General features: G+C 36.4%; 1 protein-coding gene across 15 annotated transcripts in view; it reads left to right on the top strand.

Annotated features, from left to right (window-relative positions):
* Positions 1 to 14,776, top strand: part of PFKFB1 (6-phosphofructo-2-kinase/fructose-2,6-biphosphatase 1) — a 99,374-nt gene that overhangs the window by 21,043 nt on the left and 63,555 nt on the right. For 8 of the 15 annotated variants that reach the window (XR_009538586.1, XR_009538585.1, XR_009538583.1 and 5 more), the window contains one exon: positions 7,157 to 7,252. The exons of the other annotated variants lie outside the window; for them this stretch is intronic. Coding sequence is in view for 5 of the 8 variants with exons in the window: in XM_060138585.1 (XP_059994568.1) it covers positions 7,157 to 7,252 (96 nt within the window). In the remaining 3 variants the exon portion in view is untranslated. The remainder of the gene's footprint in view (positions 1 to 7,156; positions 7,253 to 14,776) is intronic. 15 annotated transcript variants of the gene reach the window in all.

Below are 14,776 nucleotides of genomic sequence, written 5' to 3'. Positions count from 1 at the left end.
AGTACAATGTTGAAAAGATGAAGTGATAATAGACATCCTTCTTTTGTTTCTGATTTTAGTGGATTAACATACAATCTTTCACCAGTAAGTGCAATATTAGCCATGAGTTTTTCATAGATGTCCGTTATCTGACTGAGGAAATTCTCTTGTATTCTTAGTTTGTTGTGTGGTTTTAATTATGAAGGAGTGTTTAATTTTTCAATTGCCTTTTCTATGTGCACTGAGATGATCATGTGGTTTTGGTCCTTTATTCTAGTGATGTGGTGTATTACACTACTTGATTTTCAGAGGTCTAATTAACACTGCATTCCTACAATAAAGCTAACTTGGTGACAGTGTATAATCTTTTATATTTTTCTGGATTCAATTTGCTAATATCTTGCTGAAGATTTTTGCATCTATATTCATAAAATATTGGGCTATAATTTTATTTCTCTCTGATATCTTTGTTTACCTTTGGTATCACAGAAATACTCAAGAAATGAGTTAGGAAATATTCCCTCCTATTTTATGAAACAGCTTTTGAAGAATTGATGTTAATTCTTTAAATGTTTGGTAGAATTCTCCAGTAAAACCATCGAATCCTGGACTTTTCCTTGTGGCAAGTTATTTTGGTTACTTATTCAATCTCTTTACTTGTTATAGATCAATTAGATGTCTTCTTGAGTCAGTTTTGGGAGTTTGTATTGCTTTAATAATTTGTCCATTTCGTCTAAGTCAGCTATTGTGTTGGCATACAGTTGCTCATAGAACTCCATTATAATTATTTTTATTTCCATAAAGTCAGTAGTAATATCCCTCTTTCATTCCTGAATTTATTTTAACGTTTTTATTGGAGTATAATTGCTTTACAATGGTGCGTTAGTTTCTGCTTTATAAATAAGTGAATCAGCTATACATATACATATATCCCTATATCTCTTCCCTCTTGTGTCTCCCTCCTTCCCACCCTCCCTATCCCACCCTTCAGCTAGTCACAAAATACCGAGCTGATCTCCCTGACTATGTGACTGCTTCCCACTAGCTATCTATTTTACATTTGGAAATGTATATATGTTCACATACAAACTACCACTCTCTCACTTTGGCCCAACGTATCCTTCCTCCCCCCTGTGTCCTCAAGTCCATTTTCTAGTAGGTCTGCGTCTTTATTCCCATCTTGCCCCTAGGTTCTTCATTACCATTTTTTTTTTTTAGATTCCATATATATGTGTTAGCATACGATATTTGTTTTTCTCTTTCAGACTTACTTGACTCTGTATGACAGACTCTAGGCCCATCAACCTCACCACAAATAACTCAATTTCATTCCTTTTTATGGCTGAGTAATATTCCATTGTATATATGTGCCACATCTTCTTTATTCATTCATCTGTTGATGGACACTTGGGTTGCTTCCATGTCCTGGTTATTGAAAACAGAGTTTCAATGAACATTGTGGTACATGACTCTTTTGAATTATGTTTTTTTCAGGGTATATGCCCAGTAATGAGATTGCTGGTTTGTATGGTAGTTCTATTTTTAGTTTTTTAAGTAACCTCCATACTGTTCTCCATAGTGGCTGTATCAATTTACATTCCCACCAACAGTGTATGAGGGTTCCCTTTTCTCCACACCCTCTCTAGCACTTATTGTTTCTAGATTTTTTGATGATGGCCATTCTGACTGGCGTGAGATGATATCTCATTGTAGTTTTGATTTGCATTTCTCTAATGATTAATGATGTTGAGCATTCTTTCATGTGTTTGTTGGCAATCTGTATATCTTCTTTGGAGAACTATCTACTTAGGTCTTCTGCCCATTTTTGGATTGGGTTGTTTTTTTGTTTGTTTTGTTTGTTTGTTTGTTTGTTTTTGTGGTATGTGGGCCTCTCACTGTTGTGGCCTCTCCTGTTGCAGAGCACAGGCTCCAGATATGCAGGCTCCGTGGCCATGGCTCACGGGCCAACCTGCTCTGCGGCATGTGGGATCTTCCCAGACTGGGGCACGAACCCATGTCCTTGCATTGGCAGGGAGACTCTCAACCACTGCACCACCAGGGAAGCCCTGTTTGTTTTTTGATATTGAGCTGCATGAGCTGCTTGTAAATTTTGGAGATTAATCCTTTGTCAGTTGCTTCATTGCAAATATTTTCTCCCATTCTGAGGGTTGTCTTTTTGTCTTGTTTATGGTTTCCTATGCTGTGCAAAAGCATTGAAGTTTCATTTGGTCCCAGTCATTTTTTGTTTTTAATTCCATTTCTCTAGGAGGTCGGTCAAAAAGGATCTTGCTGTGATTTTTGTCATAGAGTGTTCTGCCTATGTTTTCCTTTAGAGTGTGAGAATGCCTGGCCTTACATGTAGGTCTTTAATCCATTTTGAGTTTATTTTTGTGTATGGTGTTAGGGAGTGTTCTAATTTCATTCTTTTAAATGTAGCTGTCCAGTTTTCCCAGCACCACATATTGAAGAGGCTGTCTTTTCTCCATTGTATATTTTTGCCTCCTTTATCAGAGATAAGGTGACAATATGTGTGTGGGTTTACCTCTGGGCTTTCTAAACTGTTCCATTAATGAATATTTCTGTTTTTGTGCCAGTACCATACTCTCTTGATTACTATAGCTTTGTAGTAGAGTCTGAAGTCCAGGAACCTGAATCCTCCAGCTCCGTTTTTCTTTCTGAAGATTGCTTTGGCTATTCGGGGTCTTTTGTGTTTCCATACAAATTGTGAAATTTTTTGTTCTAGTTCTGTGAAAAATGCCAGTGGTAGTTTGATAGGGATTGCTTTGAATCTATAGATTGCTTTGGGTAGTAGAGTCATTTTCACAATGTTGATTCTTCCAATCAAAGAACATGGTATATCTCACCATTTACGTATCATCTTTAATTTCTTTCATCAGTATCTTATAGTTTTCTGCATACAGGTCTTTTGTCTCCTTAGGTAGGTTTTATTCCTAGATATTTTATTCTTTTTGTTGCAATGGTAAATGGGAGTGTTTTCTTGATTTCCCTTTCAGATTTTTCATCATTAGTGTAAAGGAATGCAAGAGATTTGGGTGCATTAATCTTGTATCCTGGTACTTTACCAGATTCCTTGATTAGCTCTAATAGTTTTCTGGTAGCATCTTTAGGATTCTCTATGTATATTATCATGTCATCTGCAAACAGTGACAGCTTTACTTCTTCTTTTCCAATTTGGATTCCTTTTATTTCTTTTTCTTCTCTGATTGTTGTGGCTAAAACTTCCAAAACTATGTTGAATAAGAGTGGTGAGAGTGGGCAACCTTTTCTTGTTCCTGATCTTAGTGGAAATGCTTTCAGTTTTTCACCATTGAGGATGATGTTGGCTGTGGGGTTGTCATATATGGCCTTTATTATGTTGAGGTAAGTTCCCTCTGTGCCTGCTTTCTGCAGGGTTTTTATCATAAATGGGTGTTGAATTTTGTTGAAAGCTTTCTCTGCATCTATTGAGATGATCATATGGTTTTAATTCTTCAATTTGTTAATATGGTGTATCACATTGTTTGATTTGTGGCTACTGAAGAATCCTTACATTCCTGGGATAAACTCCACTTGATCATGGTGTATGATCCTTTTAATGTGCTGTTGGATTCCGTTTGCAGTATTTCATTGAGGATTTTTGCGTCTATGTTCATCAGTGATGTTGGTCTGTAGTTTTCTTTTCTGTGTGATCTTTGTCTGGTTTTGGTATCAGGGTGATGGTGGCCTTGTAGAATCAGTTTGGGAGTGTTCCTCCATTTGCTATACTTTGGAAGTGTTTCGGAAGGATAGGTGTTAGCTCTTCTCCAAACGTTTGATAGAATTTGACTGTGAAGCCATCTGGTCCTGAGCTTTTGTTGGAAGATTTTTAATCACAGTTTCAATTTCATTGCTTGTGATTGGTCTGGTCATACTTTCTACTTCTTCCTGGTTCAGTCTCAGAAGGTTGTGCATTTCTAAGAATTTGTCCATTTCTTCCAGGTTGTCCATTTTATCAGCATATAGTTGCTTGTAGTAATCTCTCATGATCCTTTGTATTTTTGCAGTGTCAGCTGTTACTTCTCCTCTTTCATCTGTAATTCTATTGATTTGAGTTTCCTCCCTTTTCTTCTTGATGTGTCTGGCTAATGGTTTGTCAACTTTATCTTCTCAAAGAATAAGCTTTTAGTTTATTGATCTTTGCTATCGTTTCCTTCATTTCTTTTTCATTTATTTCTGATCACATCTTTTTGATTTCTTTCCTTCTGCTAACTTTGGGGTCTTTTTGTTCTTCTTTCTCTAATTGCTGTAAGTGTAAGGTTAGGTTGTTTATTTGAGACGTTTCTTGTTTCTTAAGGTAGGATTGTATTTCCATAAAATTCCCTCTTAGAACTGCCTTTGCTGGATCCCATAGTTTTTGCATCGTGTTTTCATTGTCACTTGTTTCTAGGTATTTTTTGATTTCCTCTTTGATTTCTTCAGTGATCTCTTGGTTATTAAGTAGGGTATTGTTTAGTCTCCATGTATTTGTATTTTTTACAGATTTTTTCCTGTAACTGATATCTAGTCTCATAGCAGTGTGCTCAGAATATATACTTTCAATTCTCTTAAATTTACCAAGGCTTGACGTGTGACCCAAGATATGATCTATCCTGGAGAATGTTCCATGAGCACTTGAGAAGAAAGTGTATTATGTTGTTTTTGGATGGAATGTCCTATAGATATCAGTTAAGTCCATCTTGTTTAATGTATCATTTAAAGCTTATGTTTCCTTATTTATTTTCATTTTGAATGATCTGTCCATTGGTGAAAGCGGGGTGTTAAAATCCCCTAGTATGATTATGTTACTGTCAATTTCCCCTTTTATGGCTGTTGGTATTTGCCTTATGTCTTGAGGTTCTGTTATTTGGGGTGCATAAATATTTAAAATTGTTATATGTTCTTCTTGGATTGATCCCTTGTTCATTATGTGGTATCCTTTGTCTCTTGTAATAGTCTTTGTTTTAAAGTCTATTTTGTCTAATATGAGAATTGCTACTCCAGCTTTCTTTTGATTTCCATTTGCATGGAATATCTTTTTCCATACCCTCACTTTCAGTCTGTATGTGTCTCTAGGTCTGAAGTGGATCTCTTGTAGACAGCATATGTACATGTCTTGTTTTTGTATCCATTCATCCAGCGTATGTCTTTTGATTGGAGCACTTAATCCATTTACATTTAAGGTAATTATCGATATGTATGTTCCTATTACCATTTTCTTAATTGTTTTGGTTTTATTATTGTAGGTCTTTTCCTTCTCTTGTGCTTCCTGCCTATAGAAGTTCCTTTAGCATATTTTGTAAAGCTGTTTTTGTGGTGTTGAATTCTCTTAGCTTTTGCTTGTCTGTAAGTGTTTTAATTTCTCTGTCGAACATGAATGAGATCCTTGCTGGATAGAGTAATCTTGGTTGTAGGTTTTTCCCTTTCATCACTTTAAATATGTCCTTCCAGTCCCTTCTGGCTTGCAGAGTTTCTGCTGATAGATCAGCTTTTAACCTTGTGGGGATTCTCTTTATGTTATTTTTTGTTTTTCCCTTGCTGCTTTTAATATTTTTTCTTTGTATTTAACTTTTGATAGTTTAATTAATATGTGTCTTGGCATGTTTGTCCTTGGATTTATCCTGTATGGGACTCTGTGCTTCCTTAAGTTGATTAACTATTTCCTTACCCATATTAGGGAAGTTTTCAACTGTAATCTCTTCAAATATTTTCTCAGTCCCTTTCTTTTTCACTTCTTCTTCTGGGACCCCTATAATTCTCATGTTGGTGGATTTAATATTGCCCCAGAAGTCTCTGAGATTATCCTCAATTCTTTTCATTCTTTTGTCTTTTTTCTGCTCTGCAATAGTTATTTCCACTATTTTATCTTCCAGGTCACTTATCCATTCTTCTGCCTCAGTTATTCTGCTACTGATCCCTTCTAGAGAATGTTAAATTTCATTTATTTTGTTGTTCATCATTGTTTGTTTGCTCTTTAGTTCTTTTAGGTCCTTTTCAACGTTTCTTGTATTTTCTCTATTCTATTTCCAAGATTTCAGATCATCTTTACTATCATTATTCTGAATTCTTTTTCAGGTAGACTGCCTATTTCCTCTTCATTTGTTAGGTCTGGTGGGTGTTTACCTTGCTCCTTCATCTGCTGTGTGTTTCTTTGTCTTCTCATTTTGCTTAACTTTCTGTGCTTGGGGTCTCCTTTTCACAGGCTGCAAGTTCGTAGTTCCCGTTGTTTTTGGTGGTGCCCCCAGTGTCTACATTTGGTTCAGTGGGTTGTGTAGGCTTCCTGGTGGAGGGGACTAGTGCCTGTGTTCTGGTGGATGAGGCTGGATCTTGTCTTTCTGGTGGGCAGGTCCACGTCTGGTGGTGTGTTTTGGGGTGTCTGTGATCTTATTATGATTTCAGGCAGCCTCTCTACTAATGGGTGGGGTTGTGTTCCTGTCTTGCTAGTTTTTTGGCATAGGGTGTCCAGCACTGTAGCTTGCTGGTTGTTGAGTGGAGCTGGGTCTTGGTGTCGAGATGGAGATCTCTGGGAGATTTTCACCATTTGATATTACATGGAGCTGGGAAGTCTCTGTTGGACCAATGTCCTGAACTTGGCTTTCCCCCCGAGACGCACAGCCCTGACCCCTGGCTGTAGCAACAAGAGGTTTTCATCCACATGGCTCAGAATAAAAGGGAGAAAGAAAGAAAGAAGAAGATAAAATAAAGTAAAATAAAATAAGATAAAATAAAATAAAAAACAAAAAATAATTATTAAATTTTTTTTAAGAATTAAAAAAAAGAATGAAAGAAAGAAGAGAACAAGTAAACCAAAAAACAAATACACCAATGATAACAAGTGCTGAAAACTATACTAAAAAAAACACCAAACGAAACAAAAACAAACAAACAAAAACGGACAGACATAACCCTAGGACAAATGGTAAAAGCAAAGCTATACAGACAAAATCACACACAGAAGCATACACCTATACACTTAGAAAAACAGAAAAAAGGAAAAAAAATATATAGCTGCTCCCAAAGTCCACCTCCTCAATTTGGGATGATTCGTTGTCTATTCAGGTATTCCACAGATGCAGGGTACATCAAGTTAACTTTGGAGATTTAATCCACTTCTCCTGAGGCTGCTGGGAGAGATTTCTCTTTGTCTTCTTTGTTCGCACAGCTCCTGGGATTCAGCTTGGATTCGGCCCTGCCTCTGCGTGTAGGTCACCTGAGAGCGTCTGTTCTTTGCTCAGACATGATGCGGTTAAAGGAGCAGGTGATTAGGCGGCTCTGGCTCACTCAGGCCGGAGGGCTGGAGGGGTATGGAGTGTGGGGTTAGCCTGCAGCGTTAGAGGCTGGCCTGATGTTGCAGCAGCCTGAGGCACATTGTGTGTTCTCCCGGGGAAGTTTTTCCTGGATCATGGGACCCTGGCAGTGGCGGGCTGCACAGGCTCCCGGGAGGGGAGGTGTGGATAGTGACCTGTGCTTGCATACAGGCTTCTTGGTGGCTGCAGCAGCAGCCTTAGCATCTCATGCCCGTCTCTGGGGTCTGCGCTGGTAGCTTCGGCTCACGCCCATCTCTGGAGCTCCTTTAAGCGGTGCTCTTAATCCCCTGTTCTCGTGCACCAGGAAACAAACAGGCAAGAAAAAGTCTCTTGCCTCTTTGGCAGTTCCAATCCTTTTCCAGGACTCCCTTCTGGCTAGCCATGGTGCACTAGCCCCCTTCAGGCTGTGTTCACGCAGCCAACCCCAGTCCTCTCCCTGGGATCTGACCGAAGCCGGAGTCTCAGCTCCCAGACCCCACCCGTCCTAGTGGGTGAGCAGACAAGCCTCTCGGGTTGGTGAGTGCTGTTCGGCACCAATCCTCTGTGCAGGAATCTCTCCACTTTGCCCTCTGCACCCCTGTTACTGCACTCTCCTCCATGGCTCCAAAGCTTCCTCCCTCTGCCACCTGCAGTCTCTGCCTGCGAAGTGGCTTCCTAGTGTGTGGAAACCTTTCCTCCTTCACAGCTCCCTCCTACTGGTGCAGGTCCTGTCCCTATTCTTTTCTCTCCTTTTTTTCTTTTTTCTTTTGCCCTGCCCAGGTACGTGGGGAGTTTCTTGCCTTTTGGGAGGTCTGAGGTCTCCCGCCAGTTTTCAGTAGGTGTTCTGTAGGAGTTGTTCCACATGTAGATGTATTTCTGATGTATTTGTGGGGAAAAAGGTGATCTGCACATCTTACTCTTCCACCATCTTGCAGCTCCTCCCCATTCCTGAATTTATTCATTTGAGTTTTCTCTCTATTTTTCTCGGTCAATCTAGCTAAAAGTTTGTTGAGTTTGTTAATCCTTTCAAAGAACCAGTTTGGGGTTTGTTAATTTTCTTTAATACTTTTCTATTCTGTATCAAATTATAATATCCCTCCTTATAGTTCACATGCTTGTGAATTTCCCAAAGTTCTCTCTGATGTTAATTTCTAATTTCACTCCATTATGACTGGAGAACAAACTTTATATTATTTCAATACTTTTAAGTTTACTATAGCTTATTTGATGACTTAGACTATGATGTATCCTAGAGAATGTTTGACGTGCACTTGGGAAGAATGTACATTCTGCTGTTTAGAGGTGGAGTGTTTTATAGTTGTCTGTTAGGACTGGTTTGTGTACAGTGTTGTTCAAGTCTTCTGTTTCTGTGTTTATCTTCTGTGTAGTTGTCCTATCCATTATTGAAAGTTCCATATTAAAGTCTCCAAATATTGTTATCAAATTGTCTATTGCTTGCTTCAATTCTGTCAGTTTTTGCTCCATGTATTGTGGGGCCCTCTTCTTAGATATAATTATAATATATTCCTTATGGATTGACCCTTTTGTCATTATATCATGTCATTACATATCTCTAGCAATGTTTTTTAGCTTTTACTTTTACTTTTACTTTCATCTGATCTTAGTATAGCCACTCCAACTTTCTTCTGATTGGTCTTTGCATGATATAATTTTTTACATTCTTTTACTTTTCATCTATCTGTGTCTTTGAATCTAAAATGTATTTTCTGTAGGCATCATATAGTTGGATCTTGTTTTTAATCCAGTTAGACATTTTCCACCTTTTGATTGGATTGCTTGATCCATTAACATTTAATGTTATTATTGATGTAGTTGGATTTAAATGTGCCACTTTTAAATTTTCTATATAGATTATGTCTTTTTCCTTCTAGTCCTCCTTTCTTTTGCATTAAGTTAATATTATCTAGTTTAATATTTAATTCCTTTAATAATTTTTTCACTGTATATTTTTGAGATATTTCCTTAGTGGTTGCTCTAGGGCTTTCCATATATATCTTAACTATTAGAATCTACTTTAGATTTTTACTAACTTAATTCCAATAAGATATAGAAATGTTACCACTATGTATCTCTATTCCATTTTCTTTTTTGTGCTATTATTTCATACATGTCATATCTTTACATGCTAAAACCCCAATAATATATTGTTATAATTGTTATTTTATATAATTTTATGTTTTAAAGAAGCTGAGAAAATTAAGGAGAGCACATATATACTTATAAAGTTTTTTTTTTATATTTACTGTCTGATTCCATTCATTTTTTCTATGGGTTTGAATTAACTTCTTATGTCATTTCCTTACTGTAATATAACTCTTTGCTTTGTGACTTGGTTAGGCTATTTTAGTGAATTCTATTTCTCTGCAGTGTGAAGCCTTTGGTGTTACTTCTTGGAGGGCATAGACTTTGGGCTCACTTTCACTATCTCTTTCCCTGATTACTCTACTAAGCTGTCAGTCCCATCTGGTATTACACTCTGGGATCCACTAATTATTAGCTGATTGCTATTATTTTTTATATTGCCCCCAGGCGTACATTGCTCAGCAGTGTTATCTAATTAAACTCTGGCAAAAGTAGTCTTTGAGGTTAGCTCTGACCTGAGGAGGGCTCTTCTTAATTGGCTCGTTCTCTGGTTCTCTCTGGTGAACTAGCTGTTCTACGGTTTAGCTTGTTGCTCTTAATTAAGTGGGCCTATTGTTTTCAAGAGCACCCTTAGGCTCTTGTCTTATGGACTGCTTCTCTCCATGGGCAAACCTTCTGATCCACTGCTGTGGGTGCTGGGTGGGGCAGTGTCCTCTGGTCTTCTCTGTTTGCCTATCCTGGTGTAGTACTTCTGGCCTCTGAGCAAGTTGGAGTGAGGGTGATCAGGAACCCAGTATTCTCAGCCTACAGCACCTGGGGTATAACCTTCATCCTATGGGTAGGGACTGGATGAGGGAAGGGCATCTCCAACCTCTGAGCTACATTTGCTTCTGCAACTTGGAGCTGGAAGGGATGTGAGGTGCTGACTGTCTGCCCCTCCCTCTGAGGTACCATATCATTTGATTGGGTGAACTCTCTTAGGGGGAAGGGAGCCCCATCTTTTTGGCTACACACACACACCTGGAGTGGAGGTTCCATTAAACTAAACTTGGGGGTCAGGAGTGAGGATCATGGCAAAAATGCCACAGATTCTCACTGTTCTTACTGAATTTTGGTTGATTTTTTTTGAATAAATGCTTCATGTGCTGTATCCCATTAGAATAATTTTCAGAGACTTTAAAAGGTTATTTTTTTAAATAATATTTGCCAGTTTTGCTTTTTTTTCATTGGGGAGTGGGTTCACAGAACTCCTAATGATGGAAGTAAAAGTCTCACAATTAATTTTTTTGTGTTGATCTTGTTCCTTCATCCTTGCCGAACTCACTTGTTAGTTCTAAGAACTTTTATACTTTTGGGGAATTTCTATATAGATAATCATGACATCTACAAATAGGAAATATTTTGTTTATTCTTTTCTAAACTGTATGCCTTTTATTTCCTTTTACTGCCTTATTGCAGTGGTTAGAACTTCCAGTACTATGTCAAAAGAGTAGAAAGAGTGAACATCTTTACATTGGTTCTGATCTTAGGGGGAAAGTATTGTCTTTTACTTTTTAAAAATATATTTATTTTATTTTATTTATTTTTGGCTGCATTGGGTCTTCATTGCTGCATGCAGGCTTTCTCTAGTTGTAGAGAGCAGGGTATACTCTTCGTTGTGGTGCACAGGCTTCTCATTTCAGTGGCTTCGCTTCTTGTGGAGCACAGGCTCTGCACTCAGTCTTCAGTAGTTGTGGCATGAGGGCTCAGTAGTTGTGGCTTGTGGGCTCTAGAGTGCAGGCTCAGTAGTTGTGACACAGGGGCTTAGTTGCTCCGTGACATGTGGGTTCTTCCCAGACCAGGGATCGAACCCATGTCCCCTGCATTGGCAGGTGGATTCTTAACCACTGTGACACCTGGGAAGTCCAAGTCTTTCACTTTTAAGGGTAATAATGACAATAGGTTTTTGTTGTAAAGATTCCTTATCAAGTTTAAGTAATTCATTTCTATTTGTAACTTGCCAATAATTTTTATCACTAATTAATGTTTAATATATGAAGTGTTTTTTCTACATGCATTGTCATATTTTTCTTCTTTAGCTTATCAATATTGTGGGTTACATTAATTGATTTTTTTGAATGTTCATCTAGCCTTGCGTACTTGGACTGAATCCCACTTAGTTATTGCATATAATTCTTTTTATGCAATGCTGGATTCCATTTGCAAACATTTTCTTGATGATTTTTATATTTAAGTTCATGAGAGATATTGACCTATAGGGGTTTTTTGGGTACTCTATTCATCTTCTTTTGGTATCAGTGTAATTCTGGCCTCATAAAATTAGCTGGGAATCCTCCCTTCTCTTTTTGTTTTCTTGAAGTTATTGTGTAAAATTTGTGTTAATTCTTCTTTAAATGTGTGGTAGATTTCTCACATGAATACATCTGAGCATAGAGATTTCTATTTCTGGAGATTTTATTTTTAATTCAATTACTTTAATGATTACAAGACTATTCAGATTGCTTATTTCATCTTGGTTGAGTTGTGGGAGGTTGTGGTTTTCAAGGAATTGGTCTGTATAGTCTAAGTAGTAAAATTTATAAGAGTAAAATTATTTGTAGTATTCCCTTATTAGCTTTTAAATGACTGCAGGATATGTAGTGATATAACCTATTTTATTTCTGATAATGGTCATTTGTGTCCTCTCTTTTTATATTTTTCAGTCTTGCTAAAGGTTGATCCATTTCATTGATCTTTTTTAGGAATCAGCTTTTTATTTTATTCATTTTCTCTATTGTTTTTCTGTTTTCATTGATTTCTGCTCTTATCTAATATTTCTTTCCTTTTGCTTGCTTTTGTTTATTTTGCTCTTATTTTTCTAGTTTTTTTAAAGTGGTAATTTAGATTACTGATCTGAGACTTTTCCTTTTTCCAATATAAGCATTGTGGTGCTATAAATGCCCCTATCAGTACTACTTTAGCTGCACCCCTCATATTTTGAGAAGTTGTTTTTTAACTTTAAGTCAGTTCTATGTGTATTTTCAAAATTTCTTTTGAGACTTCTTTTTTCATTCATGGATTATTTAGAAGTATGTTCTTTAATTTCCAAGTGTTTAGAGACTTTGCTGTCTTCCTTCTGTTGATTTTTACTTTGATTCAATTAAGATCAGAGAATACACTATGTTTAATGTCAATCACTTTTGATTTACTGAGTATTATTTAATGGCTCAGGACATGGAAATATACCATGGGCACTAGAACAAAATATTTATCCTGTTGTTTCTGGGTGTAGTGCTTTATAAATGTCAATTAGATACTGCTGATTTATTGTGCTGTTTAATTCTTCTATATTGTTGCTGATTTTCTGTCTAATGATTCTATTAATTCCTGAGGGTGTATGTTGGAGTCCTCAGATATACTTGTGCATTTGTCTTATTTCTCCTTTTAATTTTTGCTTCATTTATTTTGAGTCTCTGTTGTCTGGTATGCATACACTTTGGATTATTATATATTCCTAAGGGATTGATCTTTTATCATTATGTAATTTCCTTTTGTATGTAGTAATTTTCTGTGCACTGAAGTCTAATTAACTGGATAGTAACAGCTACTCTTGCTTTTTTAAAATTAATGATTTCATGGTATATTCTGTTTTCTTTATAATATATATTTATTAACCCACTTAAACATGAAAATAATAAACCTACTACATGATAACATAAATAGCACATTTTTCATAAAAATAACTTTATTTCCCCTCAAGGAAGGTAAAGAAAAATTGTTTTATGAATTTGCAAATCTCTTTTATGTCTGGCTTAATAGAAGATAGATGTATTTTCATACCTTCTGCATTCAATCTGTTGCAATGTGTTATCTTGGTTGAAATATATGAAGAAAATTTGTCCTCCTATACAGTAGCTTGCGAAAACAGCAATATGCTCATAGCCTTTAGTTTTAGATAATTGTATTTTTCTTTGATATTACACAAAAATTAGACAATTGGTAGTTGCTTTTTTATATTGTGGCAGGAACACAACATGAGATCTACCCTCTTAACAATGTTTTAAGTGCATAATAAAGTATTATTAATTATAGGCACAATTACAGTAGATCTCTAGAACTATTCACCTTGTATGACTCAAACTCTATACTCATTGAATAGCAACTCCTCATTTCCTGGCAACAACTATTCTACTCTCTGCTTTTGAGTTTGTCTATTTTAGATATCTCATATAAGTGTAATCATGCAGTATTTGAACTTCTGGAACCGGCTTATTTCACTTACCATAATGTACTCCAGGTTCATCCATGTTGTCACATATGACAGGATTTCCTTATTTTTAAAGGATGAATAATATTCAATTATATGTATATACCATATTTTCTTAATGCATTCATCAGTTGATGGATATTTAGGTTATTTTTATATCTTGGCTATTGTGAATAATGCTTCAATGAACATGGGATTGCAGATAATTTCTTGATGATCCTGATTTCAAGGATAGTCTCTTAAACAAATGGTAGTGGGGAAACTGGATATCCACATGGAAAAGAATGAAATTGGACCCTTATCTTACAACATACACAAAAATCAAGTCAAAATTCATTAAATATTTAAATATAAGACCTGAAACTGTACAACCCTTAGAAGAAAACTTAAGGAGAAAGCTTCATGACATTAGTCTAGGCAGTGATTTCTTGGATATGACACAAAAAGCACTAGCGACAAAAACAAAAATAGACAAGTGGGACTAAATCAAACTAAAAAGCTTCTGCATGGCAGAAAAACTTAACTGTATTTGAGTGGATCTATTTCTGGTTTCTCTATTTCATTCTTTTGATCTATATGTCTATCCTTTGCCCATACTACACTGTACCTTTATAATAAATCTTAAAATCAAGTAGGAAGTTTCCTCCAAAATTGTTCTTATCTTGCAATTATTTTAGTCAATCTAGTTCCTTTTACTCTCCATATTTTCAGAGTACAGGTATTTTGCCTCTTTAGGTAGGTTTATTCCTAGGTATTTTATTATTTCTGATGCAATGGTAAATGGGATTGTTTCCTCAATTTCCCTTTCTGATCTTTTGCTGTTAGTGTACAGAAATGCAACAGATTTTTGTATATTTATTTCATATCCTGCAACTTTACCGAGTTCATCAATGAGCTCTAGTAGTTTTCAGGTAGCATCTTTAGGATTTTCTATGTATAGTATTATGTCTGCAAACAGTGACAGTTTTACTTCTTGTCCAATTTGGATTCCTTTTATTTCTTTTTCTTCTCTGATAGCCATGGCTAGGACTTCCAAAACTATGTTGAATAAAAGTGGTGAGAGTGGACATCCTTGTCTTGTTCCTGATCTTAAAGGAAATGCTTTCAGCTTTTCACTGTTGAGTATGATGTTAGCTGAAAGTTTGTC

The sequence above is a fragment of the Lagenorhynchus albirostris genome, chromosome X (genome assembly GCF_949774975.1).
Source record: "Lagenorhynchus albirostris chromosome X, mLagAlb1.1, whole genome shotgun sequence".
Lineage (NCBI taxonomy): Eukaryota > Metazoa > Chordata > Mammalia > Artiodactyla > Delphinidae > Lagenorhynchus > Lagenorhynchus albirostris.
The sequence above is the reverse complement of the archived record's forward strand: the minus strand, read 5'-3'. Positions and strand labels throughout refer to the sequence as shown.